This window comes from Labrus mixtus, chromosome 9, assembly GCF_963584025.1.
Source record: "Labrus mixtus chromosome 9, fLabMix1.1, whole genome shotgun sequence".
Classification (NCBI taxonomy): Eukaryota; Metazoa; Chordata; class Actinopteri; order Labriformes; family Labridae; genus Labrus; species Labrus mixtus.
Genome location: NC_083620.1, coordinates 16044704 through 16063707, shown reverse-complemented (window position 1 = coordinate 16063707; position 19004 = coordinate 16044704). Strand labels below are relative to the sequence as shown.

Genomic DNA, 19004 nt, shown 5'->3' with positions numbered 1-19004 from the left:
AGAAAAAGGAAGCAGACTATAAGTTGAACTTTAATAAGCGGTGTAGAGCCACAGTTTATGGGTAAAGCTGACTACTGTAACTGAACATACTCATATTATTTGTATGACATTACAGGAAAAAATGGAGAGGGGCTTAGGGATAGTTTCAGCAATTAAAGCGTTAGGGTAAGTAGCCCATCGATTCACTTCACATTTGTGTGCTGCGTAGTCAGAGAATGCCAAAATTTGTTTTTGAAGCAACATTTCAGGAAGCTCATGTTTGGAACAAGTTAGGTTGCTTTGATTTATTAGGTCTTGATTCTCTGTGTGCAACATTAGTATGCTTTGTATCAATAGCGTGGCCTTTTTAGTTCATGGTGGTACTTTCACCTGCCGTCTTTGTGCTCAGGTACCCGGGTGGTTCCTGCCTCACACGGTGTGGGTGTGATGAACTTCCCTGTCCTCTGCTCACCTGGCTGGCTGCGGAGCTGAAGGCTGTCTGTCCAGATCTGCGAGGTGTGTGTTAGAAACGATTACCTGTTGTGTTGTATGTGGTTGTGGTTACTTTGTAGTAACTTTAGACCTCTTAAATCCTTTGAGTCATCGGTGGTGGATTTATAACTTTTAGGCCTAACTACGGTAGACTCATGTCCAGACTTTTAAGAATATATAGTTTTTATTGTTTATAATTTTACATTTTTTTATTTTATATTACGTGTCTGTAATTAAAATCTTATTTTTCGCTTGTCTTCTCTGAGGACTAAGTGGTGATGTGGGATTTATGTTTTTATAGCCAATAAAAAAAAATATGCTAAAAATTGCTCTTTATAAATTCTAAAATAATTTTATATAATTATTAATGATGAAGGCAGAGGTAAGAAAAAATAAATAATTGCTGTTTGCAAACCCATTCTCACGCTTACAACTCGTGTGCACGGGTTTGTTAAACATGTTATTTGCTTTACAAACAGCATTTTAGCATGACTTACTGATTCCAACATTTTGTTTTTTCTTTTAGATAAAACAATTTTAAAAGAAAAAAAAACAACCTAATTGTGCCCTTAGTAAAATATGCACAAAGTGGGACATTTAAAAGTTGAAAAAATAAATGGTCAATGAGCTCTGGTTGACAAAATATACAGTGCATAAAGGTGCTGCCACTGCTTATATTATTTCATTAGATCTATAAAATGTTTTTATATTTATGTTTAAATGGAAAACATTGAGTTTGCTTGTCAGTAAAATATTTTTAAAAGATTGTCTTTCCATTTTGCAGACTCAAACAGGACCGGTGGTGCTTTACTGGTGGGAGAGCTGAGAAAGTTACTGTCAGACATGTTCATTCCTCTCACTGTGCTCGACTCAGAGGTGCTTGGGCCGTCCATCCTCAACACAGTCACTGGTGAGATATAATTGAAGTGTGCTGTTTTTAGTTCAAGGTAACATATGACTGTAGCGTCATAGGTTTTTGTAGATTTCCAGCCAGACTTTTTCAATGCACTGGGTCTCAATTTAAAAGTCTTTTTCAATTGTTTAGAGTTCCTTATATCAGAGTTGCAAGCAGCTCGTATAATCAAGTATAAGGAATTGCATGCTGAGGAAGAGACAGCAGAAGAGGGGTCTGAAAAGGAGCAGCGAGTTGAGTTTTGCCAAGAATATGAGGACGATGAGGTTTCTGGCAGAACAAAGGCAGAGATGCAGGCAGAATGGATATTACTGCTGCGTGCACTTGACATGGACGCCTCCTCTCCACACTCAGATGTGATGACAGAGGTGAGTTTGATACAAGAAAGAGAGCTTAGTTGAAGTTGTGACCACAAACTCAGAAGCACTGACAGACATGTTTAATGTTCTTTTAATGAAGGTAGAGTCCCGGCTCGCTCGTCTTCCATGTGGAGACATGACAAACCCGCTTCTCACCACCAGCCTCAGCCCAGAGCAGTGGGTATGTTGCCAGAACTGTATTTATTTTATTATACATCTGATGTTACTCTAACGTGACGTGAGCTTTTCAACCTTGTTTCTTGTTTCCTTGTTTCTCAGATTCAAGTTAAAAGGATCAATGAAGTTCTGTCAGAGGACTATTGGTGTCGGCGGCAGATGATGACTAAACGTTTTCAAGTGACACTGGAATCATTTGCATGGGGAGAAAGACAAAAAGTAAGCACGTTAAATCACTGAATTACTTTAAGAGAAGTCATGGAAAATCTAACGTGGTTGTTAGTTTGGCTCTTTTAGTTGCATAATGCTGTCATTGTTGATTCTGGATATAGATAACATTTAGATTATATGAAAAAAAGGTACTGGAAAATCAATTGAGAGACTAAAAAACTGGATTTAACATTTAAAAGCTAGTTAAGAGTGACTGTCATGTTGATTACACTGTTACTGTTGCCATAAAAAAATAAGCATCGAAAGATCCACCATAACTTCCCACAATAGTACGAATACGTTAATTGACCTTAGAAAAATACACAGAAAGAGTTTAAGTAAAGAAACAATATTGTCATCAGCTAGGCGATATAATATCGCTGCACAAAATATTGGGATACTATCCTGTATCGATTTTTTCCCCCCTCCGCTGTCAGACATTTAACTCATCACCTCAAATATCAAACTGATGATGGGGCGTGAGAAAAAAACAAGACGATCACCAAAGTCATCTTCATCCCGTTTGGGCCATAAATGTGACGTCCGTACAAAATTGAATAGCAAGCCATCCCTTTGTTTTAATTATGCTCTAGATCATTTTATTTAACCTCCCACCATAAAGCCACCCTGCTGGTACAGCTCAATACTCACTTCAGCTGTCGTCAAAATGAATTTCTTGCTGCAGCAGATTCTCAGAGGAATCAAAATCATCACTGTTCGTCTTGATGTCGATAAACGTATCTATAAATCTGTTTTTTTTGTTTTGTTTCAGCAGTGGAGTGAAGCTCTGGCCTCAGTGCCTCCTCTTTCCTCCCTCACTGGCTCCTCCAGAGTCTCTCTGTCTCTTCTGATTGCTGCTCGAGAGGATCAGTCTATCATTGAGCCGATCAAGGCTGGAAAAAGCACCTCTGTCTACAAGGTACAACCGTTTACTGTCATCACACCTGTTATTCTGAATGAAGATATCTGTTGCTCAGACGGTTGGCACATGGTATTTAATTTAGCTATGGTTTCCAACAGACGTTGATGGGCAGTGTACCAGACAGAGGAGGACGACCAGGGGAAATTGAGCCACCAATGCCGGCGTGGGAAGGTAGAAGAGCAAAAGGAAACGCAGCAGGAAGAAGAGGTGGAGGTGGACACCATCAACGACACAAATTTACAGACAAAAAGAAGAAAGGGAAAAAAGAATAGCACGTCTTTTTCTTTGGCTCTACTTGAATAATTAAGTAATATTTTGCCTTTATTTAAATACTTTGTATGAGATAAAACATGCTGCAGTTGGATGCTGCATTTGATATAATTTTATACTTAAAAAAGTGCATTTACTTAAAAGGTATATGACGAGACATTTTGTTGATTTGTAAAAAGAAAGATAATTGGTGGTTTTGCTATTTCATATATAAGTTTGCTTACTCAGGAATAAACCTTTGAATCATGGGAACATATTGTTTTGTTTGACATGCATTTATGCTTTCAACAGCCCAGCAATGAACGTTTAGGTTAGGTTCCATTATGAAAGGCATTAGCTGTTTTTAGCTGCAGTTACTTGTAATGCAGGGGCAAAGAGAGGCATTTCTTTTTTTCCCCTTTTGATGGATCAATGTATTGTTTATAATTGGGTACTCCTGTCCTGTAGACAGGTATTGTCAAAGTGGATCATGTGCACAAACAGGACACATGACATCCTTCAATATCATATTTGGAAACCCGAATTTATTTTGAATTAAATTTGACAGTGAAAAACTGAATCAATCTTAACAGCAATTTGTAAGTTTTAAACCAGGGAACCCCCCACATTACTAGAAAAGAAAACATGGATAAGTAATAACATATATTTAGTTGTAAATAAGGTTTCTACAAGTAAAGCACTTTTTATATTTTTTGCACAATGCCCACAAACACATTATTTTTTCTTTTCAAGGACAGATGTTTGTAACCAAGAGAAGATGAATTTATTTTCATTTTCAGATTGTTATTGAACAGGATGATTTAAAAAAAAAAAAAAGTAAAATATAGGAAAAGGTAACAAAGTAAGTATCAGCTGTTTTTCCCATTGCATATTTGGGAAAGCTTTTCTCCAGTTGTGGTTCACATATGGAACAGTGGCAATGTCTTCCTTAAACAGGGATCTCACCGTCTTATTCCTGGTTGAAGGACTAGATAAGAAACATATTTGTACTACAGTGGTGCCATTGAATGTTAATGAACAAGAGGAAACAGACCCCCCCCCCCCCATACTAAAGTTAATTTAAGCACCAAAGATAGACCACCAAGTTTAGAGAAAATGTAGTTTTGAATGAAGTTTCAGATTTAACTTAAAGACTAAACCTCCAGAGTCAAAAGCGTTCATTATCCCAGAATTTTTGATATAGCGAGTTTTGTTTTTCCAAACAAATTTATAAAGCATCCTATCAATAGACCTTCTGTTTTGTTATAATATAGTTCTTTATCCTAAAGTCAGATCTCTCTGAAGCTATAGACTGAACCTTTTTTATTCATCTTTTTAGCTTTATCAAGTTCAAGCTGCAATAAACATCTTCATTTGTATTATTGTAATATGTTACATGGGATTTTATAGCGATGTCAAATTAGACTGTATGTTTACACTGAGATAAGGGTAATAGCTCACATGTCTTTTTATTTTATTTATAAATGTTTGATGGCAGCTGGACTGTGGTCTCTCTCTCCAGTGTAGTGTCATCAGTCACCTGATTTACGGTATTCTGTCAGCAAGAGAAGAGGCTTGACTATTATTTAAAAAAATAAATAAACGTGGATAGATGTTGGGCTGCAAGCAATTTTTCTATGCTTGTAGTCTGGTCTTTTAATAAATACTATCTGTTACTGATGTAAGCGCATTTTTCTTTCCGTCATACCGGAAGTTACCCGTGAGACAAATGATGTAACACGTAGAAAGTTCCGGATTAGCCAAAGGTCGACAATTTTCTAAGCGAGTGAGGCGATAGTTGTGTTTCTTTTTTATCAGTCTGCTAAATATACACTTTTAGATTTAAAAATGCCAAGAGGAAGCAGAAGCCGGACCTCCAGAATGGCCCCTCCAGCCAGGTACATTTAATATTTATCAACCTTTTTCTTTACAAAGTCGAGGTAAATGTGGTGCTTGTGTATCTGATAGGTTTCTATCGCTGCGAGGTGAGGTAGCATGTGTGTTGGGTATGTTAGGTAAGGGTTGTGAATTTATACTCGCAGGGAATAATTACTTTAAACAGTTTGTGTTAACATCTAAATATGTCCTTGTTGCACAGGAAAATACGTTTACTGAAAATACTGTGAGGGACGTAATGAAGGTCACAGGGTCTAATCTGCGTCATCACCGTCTGATTGTGGAGACTCAACATAAACATTTTAATTATATTTTATTAATATGATCGATCTGTTTACATTTTAACTGCAACTTAATGAAGACTGTCTTTATGGGTTTGCATTAGTAAGCCACACAGACATTTCATATATGATGCTATTAGAGTTATTCTTCTTTGAAGTAATTAAATATTTAACATGTCCCAATGTAGTTTATTTATTTTATTTATTTATTTATTTGTTAGGGACAGTGCATATTAATGAACAGCTGTAACAATGCCAGATTATAGCAGAAGTGCTACTTTCCATCTGTTGTCCCTAGGCAGGTAAGAGAAAGACAAATTACAAATAAAATACAAAGGCACAAGTAACACAATTAAGACAATAAGTTTAATTTATAGTGTCATTACACGTGTTATCCCTTTTTTCATTTTTACATATTCAGCCAATCCCTCTAATTTAACGTCATATATCATTTGTACTTGGGATAAAAAAAATGTAATCACCATATTGTGACTCTTAAAGTCAGACTTTATTGTAATGTCCTATTTTGGGTAGCTCGATGACGTAGTGGAGCAGAGAGTCTCATAAGAGTGACCTTAAGTGACACCATGCCTCAGTTCACATACAGGTCACTTTGTCTTATTATAACAGTCTTATTTGCCACTGTTTCAACTCTGTGCATTGAGATGTATGTTGGTAAAGTGATTTATGTAAACACTTATAATATAAACAGCTCCAATAAAAAAATGAACTTATAGCAGCAGGTATGGGGAGTATCAGTTGTTGATTGTATTGGGGCTTCTTCTTATTTTATATTACACTGTCTTTACAGCCGGGCTCCACCTCCGCCTATGGCTAGGGCTGCACCTCCTCCCTCCTATGCCCCTGCACCAGTCCATGCTCCTCCATCCGCTGTAGGTGCTCCCGCTGCAGCACCCAGGCAGCCAGGTATGTTTGCTCAGATGGCAACTACAGCCGCTGGAGTTGCAGTTGGCTCCGCAGTTGGACACACCATTGGCCACGCCATGACTGGAGGCTTTGGTGGAGGAAGCTCTGAGCCTGCCAAGCCCGACGTCACATATCAGGTAAATAAAGGTTGGTTTAGCCGGTCATAAGACTGAGATAGCTGCAGGGGGGGGGGGATTAGTTTGTCTGAAACCCTAACCTGTAGGGAGGACTTCAGTGAACAAATAAACAAGTGTGTGAGTGTTTGGAACTTAATGGAGGAGAAAAGGTTGATGAAACGCATACTTGCTTTATTCCATATCAAGACCAAATTTACGTGCAATTCAGTTTCTGAATACAGAAATCAATACATTTTGAGAATACTTGAACAATAACGTAAAAGACTTTGCTAGAATATCTTGTTTTAACTGGAGTCTGGGCGTCTCAAGTTTTCTTACCTGTGTTGGTGTTTGCTTTTGGTCTGGTTTTTAGTAAATGTTTTCTTGTATAAATATTTGCAGTCACAGAGGAAATGAAATGAAAGGATCAGTATTAAGGAAACATTAGACATTTGTTCTGATGGAAATGACATGGTGGGGAAGCATTTCTGCTACAATAAAAGTAAAAATGGTCAACAAACATACAACAGTAATGATTAGAACCTTTATTTTATTTTTAATTTTGGTGATGCTATAACAGAGAAAATGTGACATTAAAGACAATGACAAAGAGACACTTAGACATAGTACAGACATAAACAATAAAGGTTACGATGACTAATGGATGTGGATGGATTGATCTACAGTAGGAGTGGAGATTTGGGCGGATGGAATAAAAAAAAGGTAATGAATGATGCTCGAGGGAGGAATAAGTAATAATGCTGATAAATTTGGCGTTGGAAGGGGTGATGTCTGTCATTGCGTTGTCCAGTACAGTTTTGATGAGTGAAAATGCAAAGAAAATATTGAGCTAAACAAATCAAATAGAAGAATGAATAAAAATATCATAATGATCGTTACAATAGTGATAACAATAACAACAATTGTGATAATTATAATAATAGTAGTAATAACCACATAGTTATCATGTGTTTGTAGAAGAGTAGAAGAGGAAGGGGGGAAAAACGAATGGCAATTGGTAAGGCAGCACAGGCACCATAAAATGGAACCCCAACCCTAACCATGCATAGGCAGCAATAGACTGTAGAGTCATTTATAGGGGTGATATCTACATGTATGTGGGGTGCTGGTTTAGCTCAGTTGGTAGAGCAGGCACCTCATGCAGAGCCTACAGTTCCGTCCCGATCTTGACCCTGTTTAGTGTAAGTCCTCCCCCACTATATTTCCCAACTTTTCCTGTCTCTACATCAGTTCTGTCAAAGTAAGGCCACAAAAGCCCTTAAATCCTTATTTATAAATATCTTCTTCTTTTTTTTAACAGTGAGCCTTTATATAATGCACATAATAAAACGCTTACCCATGCCTCCTCACACTCTTTGGGTTATTTTTGATATAAATTGAAATAAAGGAACTTCTCATCACTTGCATAAACTTGATCTTGAAATTCCTTGTGTACAGTTGACACATGAATTATCCCTTCCTCTGCCTTGTTTGTTTTAGGAGCCATACCAGGGCCAGGCTCAGCCCATGTACCAGCAGCAGCCACAGTCCATGTACCAGCCACAGTCCATGTACCAGCAGGAGGCCCCCCAGCAACAGCAGGCCTGCTCCTATGAGCTCAAACAATTTATCGATTGTGCCCAAACCCAGAGCGACTTCAAGCTCTGTGAGGGCTTCAGTGAGGTGCTTAAACAATGCAAGTTTGCTAATGGTGAGTGTGACATATTTTGTTTTAATTTCAAATAAGGGTACTTTGCATAAGTACTAAGTACTAATGCTCGTATGGTTCTGAAGTAATGTTTTACAATACCCTACGTTGGCCATGGGGTGGGGTTGTCGCATTTTCAATGTTTCATAAAACCATCGTTTTTCCTAATGCTGTAGGAATTTTTACAATAATGCTAAATCAAGTGATATAATAATAATACAAAAGATAAAAGTAAACATAAAAGTGTCCAATTAAACATTTATTTTCTTCACAGGTATGTCCTGAGAAAACCTTTGGAGAACAAGAAGCACGCACAAACTGACCTAAGCAATCATACAGGAAAAGAAAACCGAAATGACAAGAGATTAATAAACATGTTTTATCTTGACAGCTGATTATGATCAGACATCTTTGTAGTCTTTTCTCAGGATAGTGCAGCAGAGCTTGTTATTCATGTCTTATAAATAATGTTTATATATTTTGGTTGTGCATGCTTTGAGTTGATACTAGTTTTGGTTTTCATTAGCTTTAGTGCATTAATTTATGTGCTGCATTTGTAGATCAAGATAACTTGCAAAAACAACTGTTTCAACAATTGTGGATTTAAAAGTCTGTAACAAATCTTAGTTTCAAAACAATAAAGCACTTGAATCATACAATAAACTGTAAGGTGTGATGATTTATTTCCTTTTGAGACAGACTTCATGCTTACACTGCTGTAATCTTCAAGAAATATTTTAACATGCCGTGTCTCAACAACAGCTGCAAAGCCGAGACACCACCGAGGACTAGCACCTGTCATGTCACTCCTGCATCAGTGGAAATGACTGGGTTGAAAGCTGCATGTGGACTGATGTCGGTGTCCCGAGCTGCTGCAGGGTGTCATTTCATGGAACTAGTTTTTGTGTGGACACGTGTTCAGAGTGTGCTAGTCTGGAGGCAACAATTTATTTTGGGCGTTTGACATTAAAGCTCACCCTTTGCAATGGCAGCAGCCCCTGGAAAGCGCCACAGCGCCGGGGTCTAAGCAGAACTCTTTGTTCGTCGTCTCTACACGGTGTGTCCAGGCTGAGATTTAATCATGGACTCCGTTCGTATCAGGCCCTGACCAGCACGAGACAAGGTGAGTGACCACGCGCTGTTTTCTTTAATGCTTTCCTGTATGTGAGCACGCGAGAAGGTCAAACAGTTGACATGTTTGGGACGATAAGCGAGATAATTAAATTATTCAAAGTCAAAACAGTAATGTTACATAAACTAAAGACTGAACTCGTCTTTCACCAGGCTAATGAGGTATTTAGGATAAAAAGGATATGTCTACTTGGAAGTACAAGCTGAAACATGCATAAAAATACATTTAATTCCTTAAACACGATTGAAGTTGCTCTCCAGTTATCAATGCAGCCCGTTTAGATGTATTTACTCAAGTAGCTACACGTTCAAAACAAGCACTTTATAATTTAAAATACTAAATAGTATAAATGTCTTTCTACAAATGCAAAACCCCGGGTCAAGTCACCCGCCGCTTGAAAAATGATGCACGTCTATAAAATGATTTACTGCTTTATGTGCCTGTTACTGAATATGAAATGTAAAATACAATAAAGAATGTATTACAAAAGTTGTAATAGTCCTCTACATTTCAAGATGGTTTTACTGAAAAGTTTTTGACAAAATAAAATTCTGCTTAAATTGCAAAGAGACACTCTGAAAATTAAGTTTCACGTAATATTTTATTTAAAAAAAAAAAAAAAAAAAAAAAAACTTTCAATAGATTCTTGTTCCTCATGTCCCTGACTAGTCCTGGGAATGTTCAGCAGATTTTACTGTGTAGTTTTTTTCTTGTCACCTGTCACAGATTTTTCAAAATAAAATAAACAAAATGACTAAAATATCAATATCTTTACCTTTAATTATCTAAAAAACTATAAGCTAAAATCTGCTGAGAATTCACAGGAATACAGACAGGGACATGGGGAATAAGAATCCATTGAAAGTTTCTTGTCACCTATCACAATTTGGAAAAATAAAATATTAACTAGAGAAAATAAAAAAATATTTTAAGAAGGTTATCACCAAACATTTATAAAATGTTTTTAAAGAACCTTTCCTGGAACATTCTGGGAACTTAAGGAAAACTTCCAGCTAAAAACGTTTAAAGAACATTCATACATAATGTTCTAACAATGTTGCTACTTAACATTTAAAGAATGTTATCGCCAAACGTTTTCAGAACTTCATCGCTAAACGTTTTCAGAATGTTACCGCCAAACGTTTTCAGAACGTTATCTCCAAACATTTTCAGAACTTTATCGCCAAACGTTTTCAGAACGTTAACGCCAAACGTATTTAGAACGTTATCACCAAACATATTAAGAAAATTATCGCCAAATGTTTTCAGAACGTTATCAACTAATGTCTTCAGAATGTTATCGCCAAACGTTTTCAGAACTTTATCCCCAAACGTTTTCAGAACGTTTTCGCCAAATGTTTTCAGAAGGATACTGCCAAACGTTTTCAGAATGTTACCGCCAAACGTTTTCAGAACGTTATCTCCAAACATTTTCAGAACTTTATTGCCAAACGTTTTCAGAATGTTACCGCCAAACGTTTTCAGAACGTTATCTCCAAACGTTTTCAGAACTTCATCGCTAAACGTTTTCAGAATGTTACCGCCAAACGTTTTCAGAACGTTATCTCCAAACATTTTCAGAACTTTATCGCCAAACGTTTTCAGAACGTTAACGCCAAACGTATTTAGAACGTTATCACCAAACATATTAAGAAAATTATCGCCAAATGTTTTCAGAACGTTATCAACTAATGTCTTCAGAATGTTATCGCCAAACGTTTTCAGAACTTTATCCCCAAACGTTTTCAGAACGTTTTCGCCAAATGTTTTCAGAAGGATACTGCCAAACGTTTTCAGAATGTTACCGCCAAACGTTTTCAGAACGTTATCTCCAAACATTTTCAGAACTTTATTGCCAAACGTTTTCAGAATGTTACTGCCAAACGTTTTCAGAACGTTATCTCCAAACATTTTCAGAACTTTATCGCCAAACGTTTTAAGAACGTTATTGCAAAATGTGGGGCAGCAGTAGTCTGTAGGGACTTGGGTTGGGAACCGGAGGGTCGCCGGTTCAAGTCCCGGTTCGGACCAAATATGGAAGTTGGTCTGGTAGCTGGAGAGGTGCCAGATCGCTTCCTGAGCACTGCCGAGGTGCCCTTGAGCAAGGCACCAAACCCCCCACCCACCATCAGCTCAGGAGTGGCCGGGGGGGGGCTCCGTCACTCTGACATCCCTCCATTAGTGCATGTCCATAGGATCCTGTTTGTGCATGTGTTTGTATATTTCAGCCTATGTGTGTGTTGCATGACTTACAGAGTGTATGAACAGAATTTCCCCTTGCGGGATCAATAAAGTAAATCTTAATCTTAATCTTAATGTTATCGCAAAGCGTTTTCCGAACGTTATCCCCAAACGTTTTCAGAAGGTTACCGCCAAACGTTTTCAGAACGTTATCCCCAAACGTTTTCAGAAGGTTATCCCCAAACGTTTTGAGAAGGTTATCCCCAAATGTTTTCGGCACGTTTTCGCCGAATGTTTTCAGAAGGATACTGCCAAACATTTTCAGAACGTTATCGCCAAACGTATTTAGAACGTTATCGGCAAACGTATTAAGAACGTTATTGACAAATGTTTTCAGAACGTTATCGACAAATGTCTTCAGAACGTTATCGCCGAACGTTTTCGGAATGTTATTGCAAAATGTTTTCAAATGTTTTTAAAATGTTATCGGCAATGCAATTTGAGCAGACTTTACCTTTAATTATCTCAAAAACTATACTGTAAAATCTGCCAAAATCTTAGGGCCACAGCAAAGGACATGAGGAACAATAATTCAGTGAAAGTTTCTTGTCTTAACATGGTATGTTGATGGTATCTTTGCTGAAATAAGCGGCCGCATTCATTCTTTTTGGGCACTCCAAGCACCTGTACCATAAACCCCCAGTATGGACATGCATCATTTTTCAAGCGGCGGCTGGCTTGACTGGGGTTTTGCAAAAGACGGCTCACTTGACTGCAGTCTTTCTACATAAGTCTACTTCACTACTTATTACAGAGGATAATGTTCTTTTACTGAACATATTTTTATATCTAATTTAGAAGAAATAACTGTTGCGTTGAGTTTGACAAATTATGTTTATAAAACTTGATGTACTGTTATAGATTAATCAACAGAATATGAATTTGTTCATTCCAAAGGTTTCCAAAGGTTTAACTACTTGTCCATGCAGTAGTTAAAAAAACAAAGCAAAACAATATAACATTAACAATAATACAAGTATGAGAAAAGCAGCATATCTTCTCACGTGTATTTTATATGGTTGGAAAGCCTGATTAGTCACCTTTATAAGGAGGTATAGCTTGTAAGGATCTTGCATTTGTGGAATGAGCAACACAGCTAAACGTGTGGGTAGTGCCCAAAACAAATTTGCCAAAATCTCCTGCAAAGTTCTTCTGTTGGTATTCACTCCTGTTTCGGCATATTTCTTTTGGGCGCTTTCCAACGATATAAAATACAACACCAATTAGTATTATTAAAGAGGCGAAATAAGTGACCAAATTAACATTTCCAAACTTTTTTTGAGGAGTTTATTTGGAATGCCTTTAAATATTAAACATTAAATGTGATTTAATCACTCATCACCATAGTTGCAGATTATCTTGAATTAGTTTATCTCAACGGTCATATTATATCATCTCAATAGTTGAGCTTCACCTGCCACAATATTGTGTTGCTTCTTTACAAGTGAATGCAGCAGCAATGATGGTTAAGCACATCATATAAACATACTGGTGAACTGTTCCTGTCAGATATTCTGTTGTGAGCTGTGAGCGGAGAAGTGTTGAGCAGCCTCGGAGGTGAAGCAGCATCACGACCATCCATCATGACCAAAGAGGAGGAAATCCCTGACTGGGTGGGAGCCAAGGAATTTTATGACAAGTATGAGCCCAAGGAGATTCTGGGAAGGTATGTATAAAATGGTCTACAGTGGGGGTTCATGTATACAAAGTTGTAGCTCTTATTTATTTATTGATCTTGTCTGATAATAAAAAAAAAAACTCCTCCTGCTTTCTTTAAACAGTCAGATGCATCAGTCTTTCTCATTTTCTGATAGGAAAATGTAAAAACGAAACATACCAAAAAAACCCCAACATGTTTCTGCAGGATGCAGTTTGGTTCACTTGGTGTGATACCTATCCCACAGCAGCAGTGTTAGGCATTAAGAATAACTACAAAGAATTGATCAATCTTTATGCTGATGGTCTTTTTCATTTATACTTGATTTCAGTTTGTTTCATAACCAGTTTAAAACTCCTTACAGGGGGTGCTGGTGGCTCAGTGGTTAGTGCGTGTGCCCCATGTATAGAGGCTGTAGTCCTCCAAGCTGGCAGCCTCTCTCTCCTCTCTCTCTCTCTCTCTCTCTCTCCCTCCCTGATTTCCAACTCTATCCACTGTCCTGTCTCTCGAATAAGGGCACAAAAAGCCAAAAAATAAATCTTAAATTAAAAAAAAAAAAAAAAACCCTTACAAGAGCTTTGGTAGAAACACCTGGTAGAAATGTGTCGCTCACAATAATGAGAGGAAAATGTTGTTGCTTTTTTTTCTGGAGTATTTCCAAATTTTTTGAAAACACACTTATTCTCTTTCTTGCTCAGATTTTGATGTCAGAGTGATGTCATTCTTCTTCACTTCAAATATGATAGTACAGTAAGGAAGTGTTTAGCGTAGCATAGCATAAAGACTGGAAACAGGGGAAACGGATAGTCTCAGACCAAAGTCGATTGGTTTTGCTTGTCCATCAGAGGACAAAAATTTGGGGCATCGGTTGGCTTAGCCTTTTAGGTTGTGCGCCCCATGTGGGACACCTAGTTTGTCTTCCACCCACTGGCTCCTCACCAGCAAGGCAATCTTTCCTTCCCTACTCCACTGTCCTCTCAAATAATGCCATAGAACCCCAAAGTAAAAAATAAAACTAAAACAAAGTTGGTTAATTTGTTTCATTTAGACAAAATCAGGCTAGTTCTCCTGTGTCTAGTGTCTACAGTGCTTGTGCTGAGCCAATAGACTGCAGCTTCATATTCAACAGACAGACATGTCAGAGGAGACATTTTTATTATCTTAACTCTCTTCAAGACAGTACACTGTCCCTCTCAGGAGGAGTCGTACATGTACCGTACCTCTTGCCCAGGTGACTAAAAAACACATCTTTTTCAATGTATGACCCAGAAAGACAAGATTTTATTGAACAGCAGAACACATTAGATGTAGTTTTGATCATTTTAAAAATGTATTCTGAGTGCATACTGTAAAAAGCAAGCAGACTGGTTTCCCTGAATTTTCCAAAAAGCCCCCAGAAGAACTATTTTCTCATTATTATTCCCCACCATGCGTCCCATGGTGGAGCTGTTATGTAAGCACATAGTGTCCGAAGAGTTCACGCTCATTAACTCCAGCGTGTTTTGGACAAAAGTTTAGTGTTAGGAGCTGCCCGGGATTGGACGGCACACTGTTAGTATTATGTAACTTCACTCCCTTTCTCACATGCAGGTCATGAGGTCACCGGATGTGGACAATGTGCTTAGCTGATGTAGTACATGGTGTGGCCAGCCTCACAAACAGTGGACAGAGAAACTGTGTGGCATACTTTTAAATGGATGACTGATTACAAACTTCAACTGCTGAGTAGTTTTCAATAAAGTTGATCACAAACTCTGCTTGTTGTTGAAATGCCAGACCGACGCACACAAACATGTTTTCTTTGAACCCAGCTATGCAAACACAAACCTGAGGAAATAAGTAAACTGACAAAGCTGTAGATAACAAATCTGCTGTGTTTCTCTTCCTAAGGGGAGTAAGCAGTGTGGTGCGCCGCTGCGTCCACAAGCAGACGTCTCAGGAGTATGCAGTGAAGATCATCGACATCACCCCGTCAGATAAGATGACGTCGCAGGAGATCGAGGAGATCAGAGAGGCGACGGTGAAGGAGATCGACATCCTAAAGAAAGTGTGTGGACAGGACAACATCAGTAAGCAATCGACAGAGGCTGATGACAAATGTTTGTGTCTGCTCTCAAGTGATCCACTTTTCAAGTCTGATAATATTATAAATAAACTCAAATTTCTCTCTCTTCTCCAGTACAGCTCAAAGACTGCTACGAGTCCAAAGCCTTCTACTTCCTCATTTTCGACCTGTAAGTGTCAAATCACAAGTTTCTCCGTTTTTAATATTGTTGATAGAAAAATTATATTTGTGTCATTTACCTTCATCCAGGATGAGGAGGGGTGAACTTTTCGACTATCTCACAGAGAAAGTGACTCTGAGTGAGAAGGAAACCAGGTTAGTGAGCGTTTTATTTCACGTTTTAAATATTTGCTATAAGATGGAGATAGATAGATAGATACTTTATTGATCCCGAGGGAAATTCAAAGCATCCAGTAGCAGGTTACAAAGACGTACATGACATGAAACATTTGTTACAAATTAAACCACAAAACCGACGCCCCCCTCCCATACATATATATGAACCCGAAAAAAGATTATAACGTAAAAGAGACTGAATAATCTGAATTTTTAGGTGAATATCTGTATCTGAATATCTGTGTTGGTTTAAGAAAGATCATGCGAGCACTGCTGGAGGTGGTCCAGTTTCTTCACGGCCAGAACATCGTCCATCGGGACCTGAAGCCTGAGAACATCCTCTTAGACGACGACATGAACATTAAACTCACCGACTTTGGTTTCGCTGTGCAAATCAAGCCAGGACAGAAGCTGAAAGGTCTGTGAAAACATCATTACAGTGTTTAAGGGAATTTCATATAATGATGATCTGAACGTGACCCACGTGGCAGTTCATTTTAACCAGAGATTTACTGACATGAATGCACCGGAAACATGAAGTGTCCTGTCCTCAAAACGTGAACTATGTTTACAACCTGATGTGAAGCTGCTACAGCAGCTGCTGGTGAGCAGAGGCTTCTAAGAAAGGTTACGGTGCAACAGGAGACTCTGATCTATTTGCTGCAGTCGCAGAAACGCGGAGGACACTGACCTTTCAAGTAGACTTCTCAAAAAGCATCATATTATTAGCATAAGGAACTGGCACTGCGAATGTTTGTCAGAATGTGTACTCATAATACTGTTTGACAAGGTTATTTAAATCACTAGGTAAATGGTATTATTGACACTCTATATAGATATAAGTTGCACAAGTACTACAGTTCTAGTGTTCAAGGGAGATAAATGTTTGATTGTCTCAGTTAAGGAGGTCATGTTTTCTGCGTCCTTGGTTTGTCTGCAATCAGGATAATTGACAAGCTGACATGTTTCATAAAACTTTTTGGAATTTATGAAAAACATGGACTTGGTCCAACCCTTCCATTTAAAATCATGTTTTGGTTTTAATAATTTGCTATAGGACTTTAGCTTTTATTAGAATGACAGAAAATCCTTACCTTATGCAATATAATTTTTTATGTATTTATATCTCATGATTGCCTCATCCTCTTTAGACAAACATTAGAAAGCCTTTGTGTTTTACAATTTCGGCATGTTTCTACTAGACAACAATTGGTGAAACATGAAGTATTGTAAATGTGGGTACTTTGAGTCATAAGTTTGTTGTGTGTAATGCAGAAGTGTGCGGGACTCCAGGTTACCTCGCTCCTGAGATCATTGAGTGCTCCATGGATGGAGGGCACCAAGGATACGGCACTGCTGTAGATATGTGAGTGTGCAGAGTTAATGATGTATAATTCATGTAATCATGTGTTATCTAAATACTCCAAAGTTTATGATCAGGATAGTTGGTGTAGATATTGTCGGCACACTTGGTAAGTCTATTTTCTTCTGCTTGGTGCCTGCAGATGGAGCTCAGGGGTGATCATGTACACGCTACTTGCAGGCTCTCCGCCCTTCTGGCACAGGAAACAGATGCTGATGCTGCGGATGATCCTGGCCGGGAAGTATGACTTCTCTTCTCCAGAGTGGGAGGACCGCTCGGACACTGTGAAAGATTTGGTGGGCTTTTTTTTTTTTTTTTTTTAAACTGAAGCAATAATCTGATTGGGTTATGGGAATCTAAATATTTGAATGCTCACAGAGCTTGTCCCTGCCAACAATGTATTGATAAAGTTTTAAAATCGCTTGTATCAACAAGTACAACATGTGAGGTTGCAGGTTTTAATTACACAACGATGAACTAAACTTGAGTTTTTCCTCAGATCTCTCGGATGCTGGAGGTGGACCCGAGGCAGCGATACACAGCCACCGACGTTCTCAACCACTCGTTCTTCTCGCAGTATGTGGTGGATGAAGTGCGACAGTTCACTCCATACAGGCGCTTCAAGGTGAGACATTAAAGCCTTTTTCAGAGACTAAATACCTTTGATTCTCAGTGACTGTATATAGAAATGCACACAGCTTACCATTAATATTTTATTTGTATTCCTATCTCTCAATGTGTCTGTTAAAAAATGTCATTAGGACAGATAAATACAAGTTACATTTTACTGAGAGACGGCACCCAAATGTCAGGAGGAAATTTCTCTTAAATTATAAACCTTCAACATGCCAGACGTACAAATCATGATATTTAGACTTTATTTTCCTATATTAACTTAATTATATTTACTTATGTATTACTCAGTTTTAGTTATTATATCTTTGTTAAATACGACTTAAAGTAAAAACACGTGTGTTAGAGTCCACACACCCGAAGCTGCTACAAATCACATTGAATTCAAGGAAGCACCACGTGACCATTTGGGCCCTAGCCTTTCATCAGTGTCACATATTCCCTTATTTCTCTGCCACACCAGTAACGTTTTCCCCAACTTTCCTCCATCAGGTCATCTGCATGACTGTGCTCGCCACAATGAGAATCTACTGCAACTATCGTCGAGCGAAGCCCGTCACCAAGGAGGTGATCAAGAGTGACCCGTACGCCGTCAAGCCCATCCGCAAGCTCATCGACGCGTGTGCGTTCAAGATCTATGGCCACTGGGTCAAGAAGGGACAAACTCAGAACAGAGCAGCACTTTTTGAGAACACTCCCAAAGCCATCCTGCTGTCGATGGCCGCCGAGGCAGATGAACCCATACACCACATCTGGTAAAGAGCATTTAATACTCAGGACACATCTGTTGCAGCGTCAGGACTTTGAACTGGTTAAAAATAACCTACTGCTACAAGACCTTCCAGTCTGTTGTTCAATAGTGTGAGCATTTGTTGCTCAAAACTGTTGAAATGCAGCATTGGCTGTTAGACTGGGATTGATTTGTCCTAAAGATTATAGGAGTGTGGATAGCAATACTGCTGTTGTTCTACACTACAGGCTTACTGTGCCAAATGAAGATTTAAATAACTAGTTGAATAACATTTCAGAGAATACATTTGCACATGTCCCCGGGCACTTAGTCTTTAATTTCAATTGAATAGAACAACAACATGTTGACCCAAACGCATGTCGTTAAAGTTGCTTTGCACCCGAAGCAAAACTTGTTTGTCAAATTTTAGATTCCAGGAATGTGAGACATGGAACCTGTGTACTTGAACTGCATTGATTTACACACGTGTACTGTGTGACTCTTTGATCATTATGCAGCATGGACTCAACTGAACCCCAGGGAAAATTTTAGGATGATAGCACTTTAAAATGTTGGCCATGGTTTATTTATTAAAACATTTAAGTTAAAAATCAAAGT

At 38.3% G+C, this 19004-nt stretch overlaps 3 protein-coding genes across 4 annotated transcripts; all 3 read left to right on the top strand.

Annotated features, from left to right (window-relative positions):
- On the top strand, window positions 1-3574 carry im:7138535 (uncharacterized protein LOC797998 homolog). 2 transcript variants are annotated; one of them, XM_061046531.1, is made up of 8 exons: window positions 1-165; window positions 389-495; window positions 1256-1381; window positions 1517-1752; window positions 1844-1924; window positions 2023-2139; window positions 2906-3049; window positions 3151-3574. In XM_061046531.1, the coding sequence occupies exons 1-8, from the start codon at window positions 104-106 to the stop codon at window positions 3322-3324; spliced, it is 1047 nt and encodes a 348-aa protein (XP_060902514.1). In that variant the 5' UTR covers window positions 1-103; the 3' UTR covers window positions 3325-3574. The 2 variants fall into 2 exon arrangements, with proteins under 2 accessions (XP_060902514.1, XP_060902513.1); XM_061046530.1 differs by having other exon boundaries at window positions 3-165; window positions 2903-3049.
- A 1460-nt stretch (window positions 3575-5034) lies between these two features.
- chchd2 (coiled-coil-helix-coiled-coil-helix domain containing 2) lies at window positions 5035-8892 on the top strand. Its single transcript, XM_061046529.1, has 4 exons — window positions 5035-5199; window positions 6290-6542; window positions 8022-8232; window positions 8504-8892. Exons 1-4 carry the CDS (start codon window positions 5150-5152, stop codon window positions 8512-8514), a joined length of 525 nt encoding a protein of 174 aa, XP_060902512.1. The 5' UTR covers window positions 5035-5149; the 3' UTR covers window positions 8515-8892.
- Window positions 8893-9079: 187 nt separating this feature from the next.
- Window positions 9080-18763, top strand: phkg1a (phosphorylase kinase, gamma 1a (muscle)). Its single transcript, XM_061046528.1, has 10 exons — window positions 9080-9352; window positions 13112-13268; window positions 15150-15328; window positions 15439-15493; window positions 15574-15639; window positions 15915-16078; window positions 16936-17026; window positions 17166-17319; window positions 17523-17648; window positions 18149-18763. The coding sequence occupies exons 2-10, from the start codon at window positions 13186-13188 to the stop codon at window positions 18413-18415; spliced, it is 1185 nt and encodes a 394-aa protein (XP_060902511.1). The 5' UTR covers window positions 9080-9352; window positions 13112-13185; the 3' UTR covers window positions 18416-18763.
- Window positions 18764-19004: the final 241 nt, after the last annotated feature.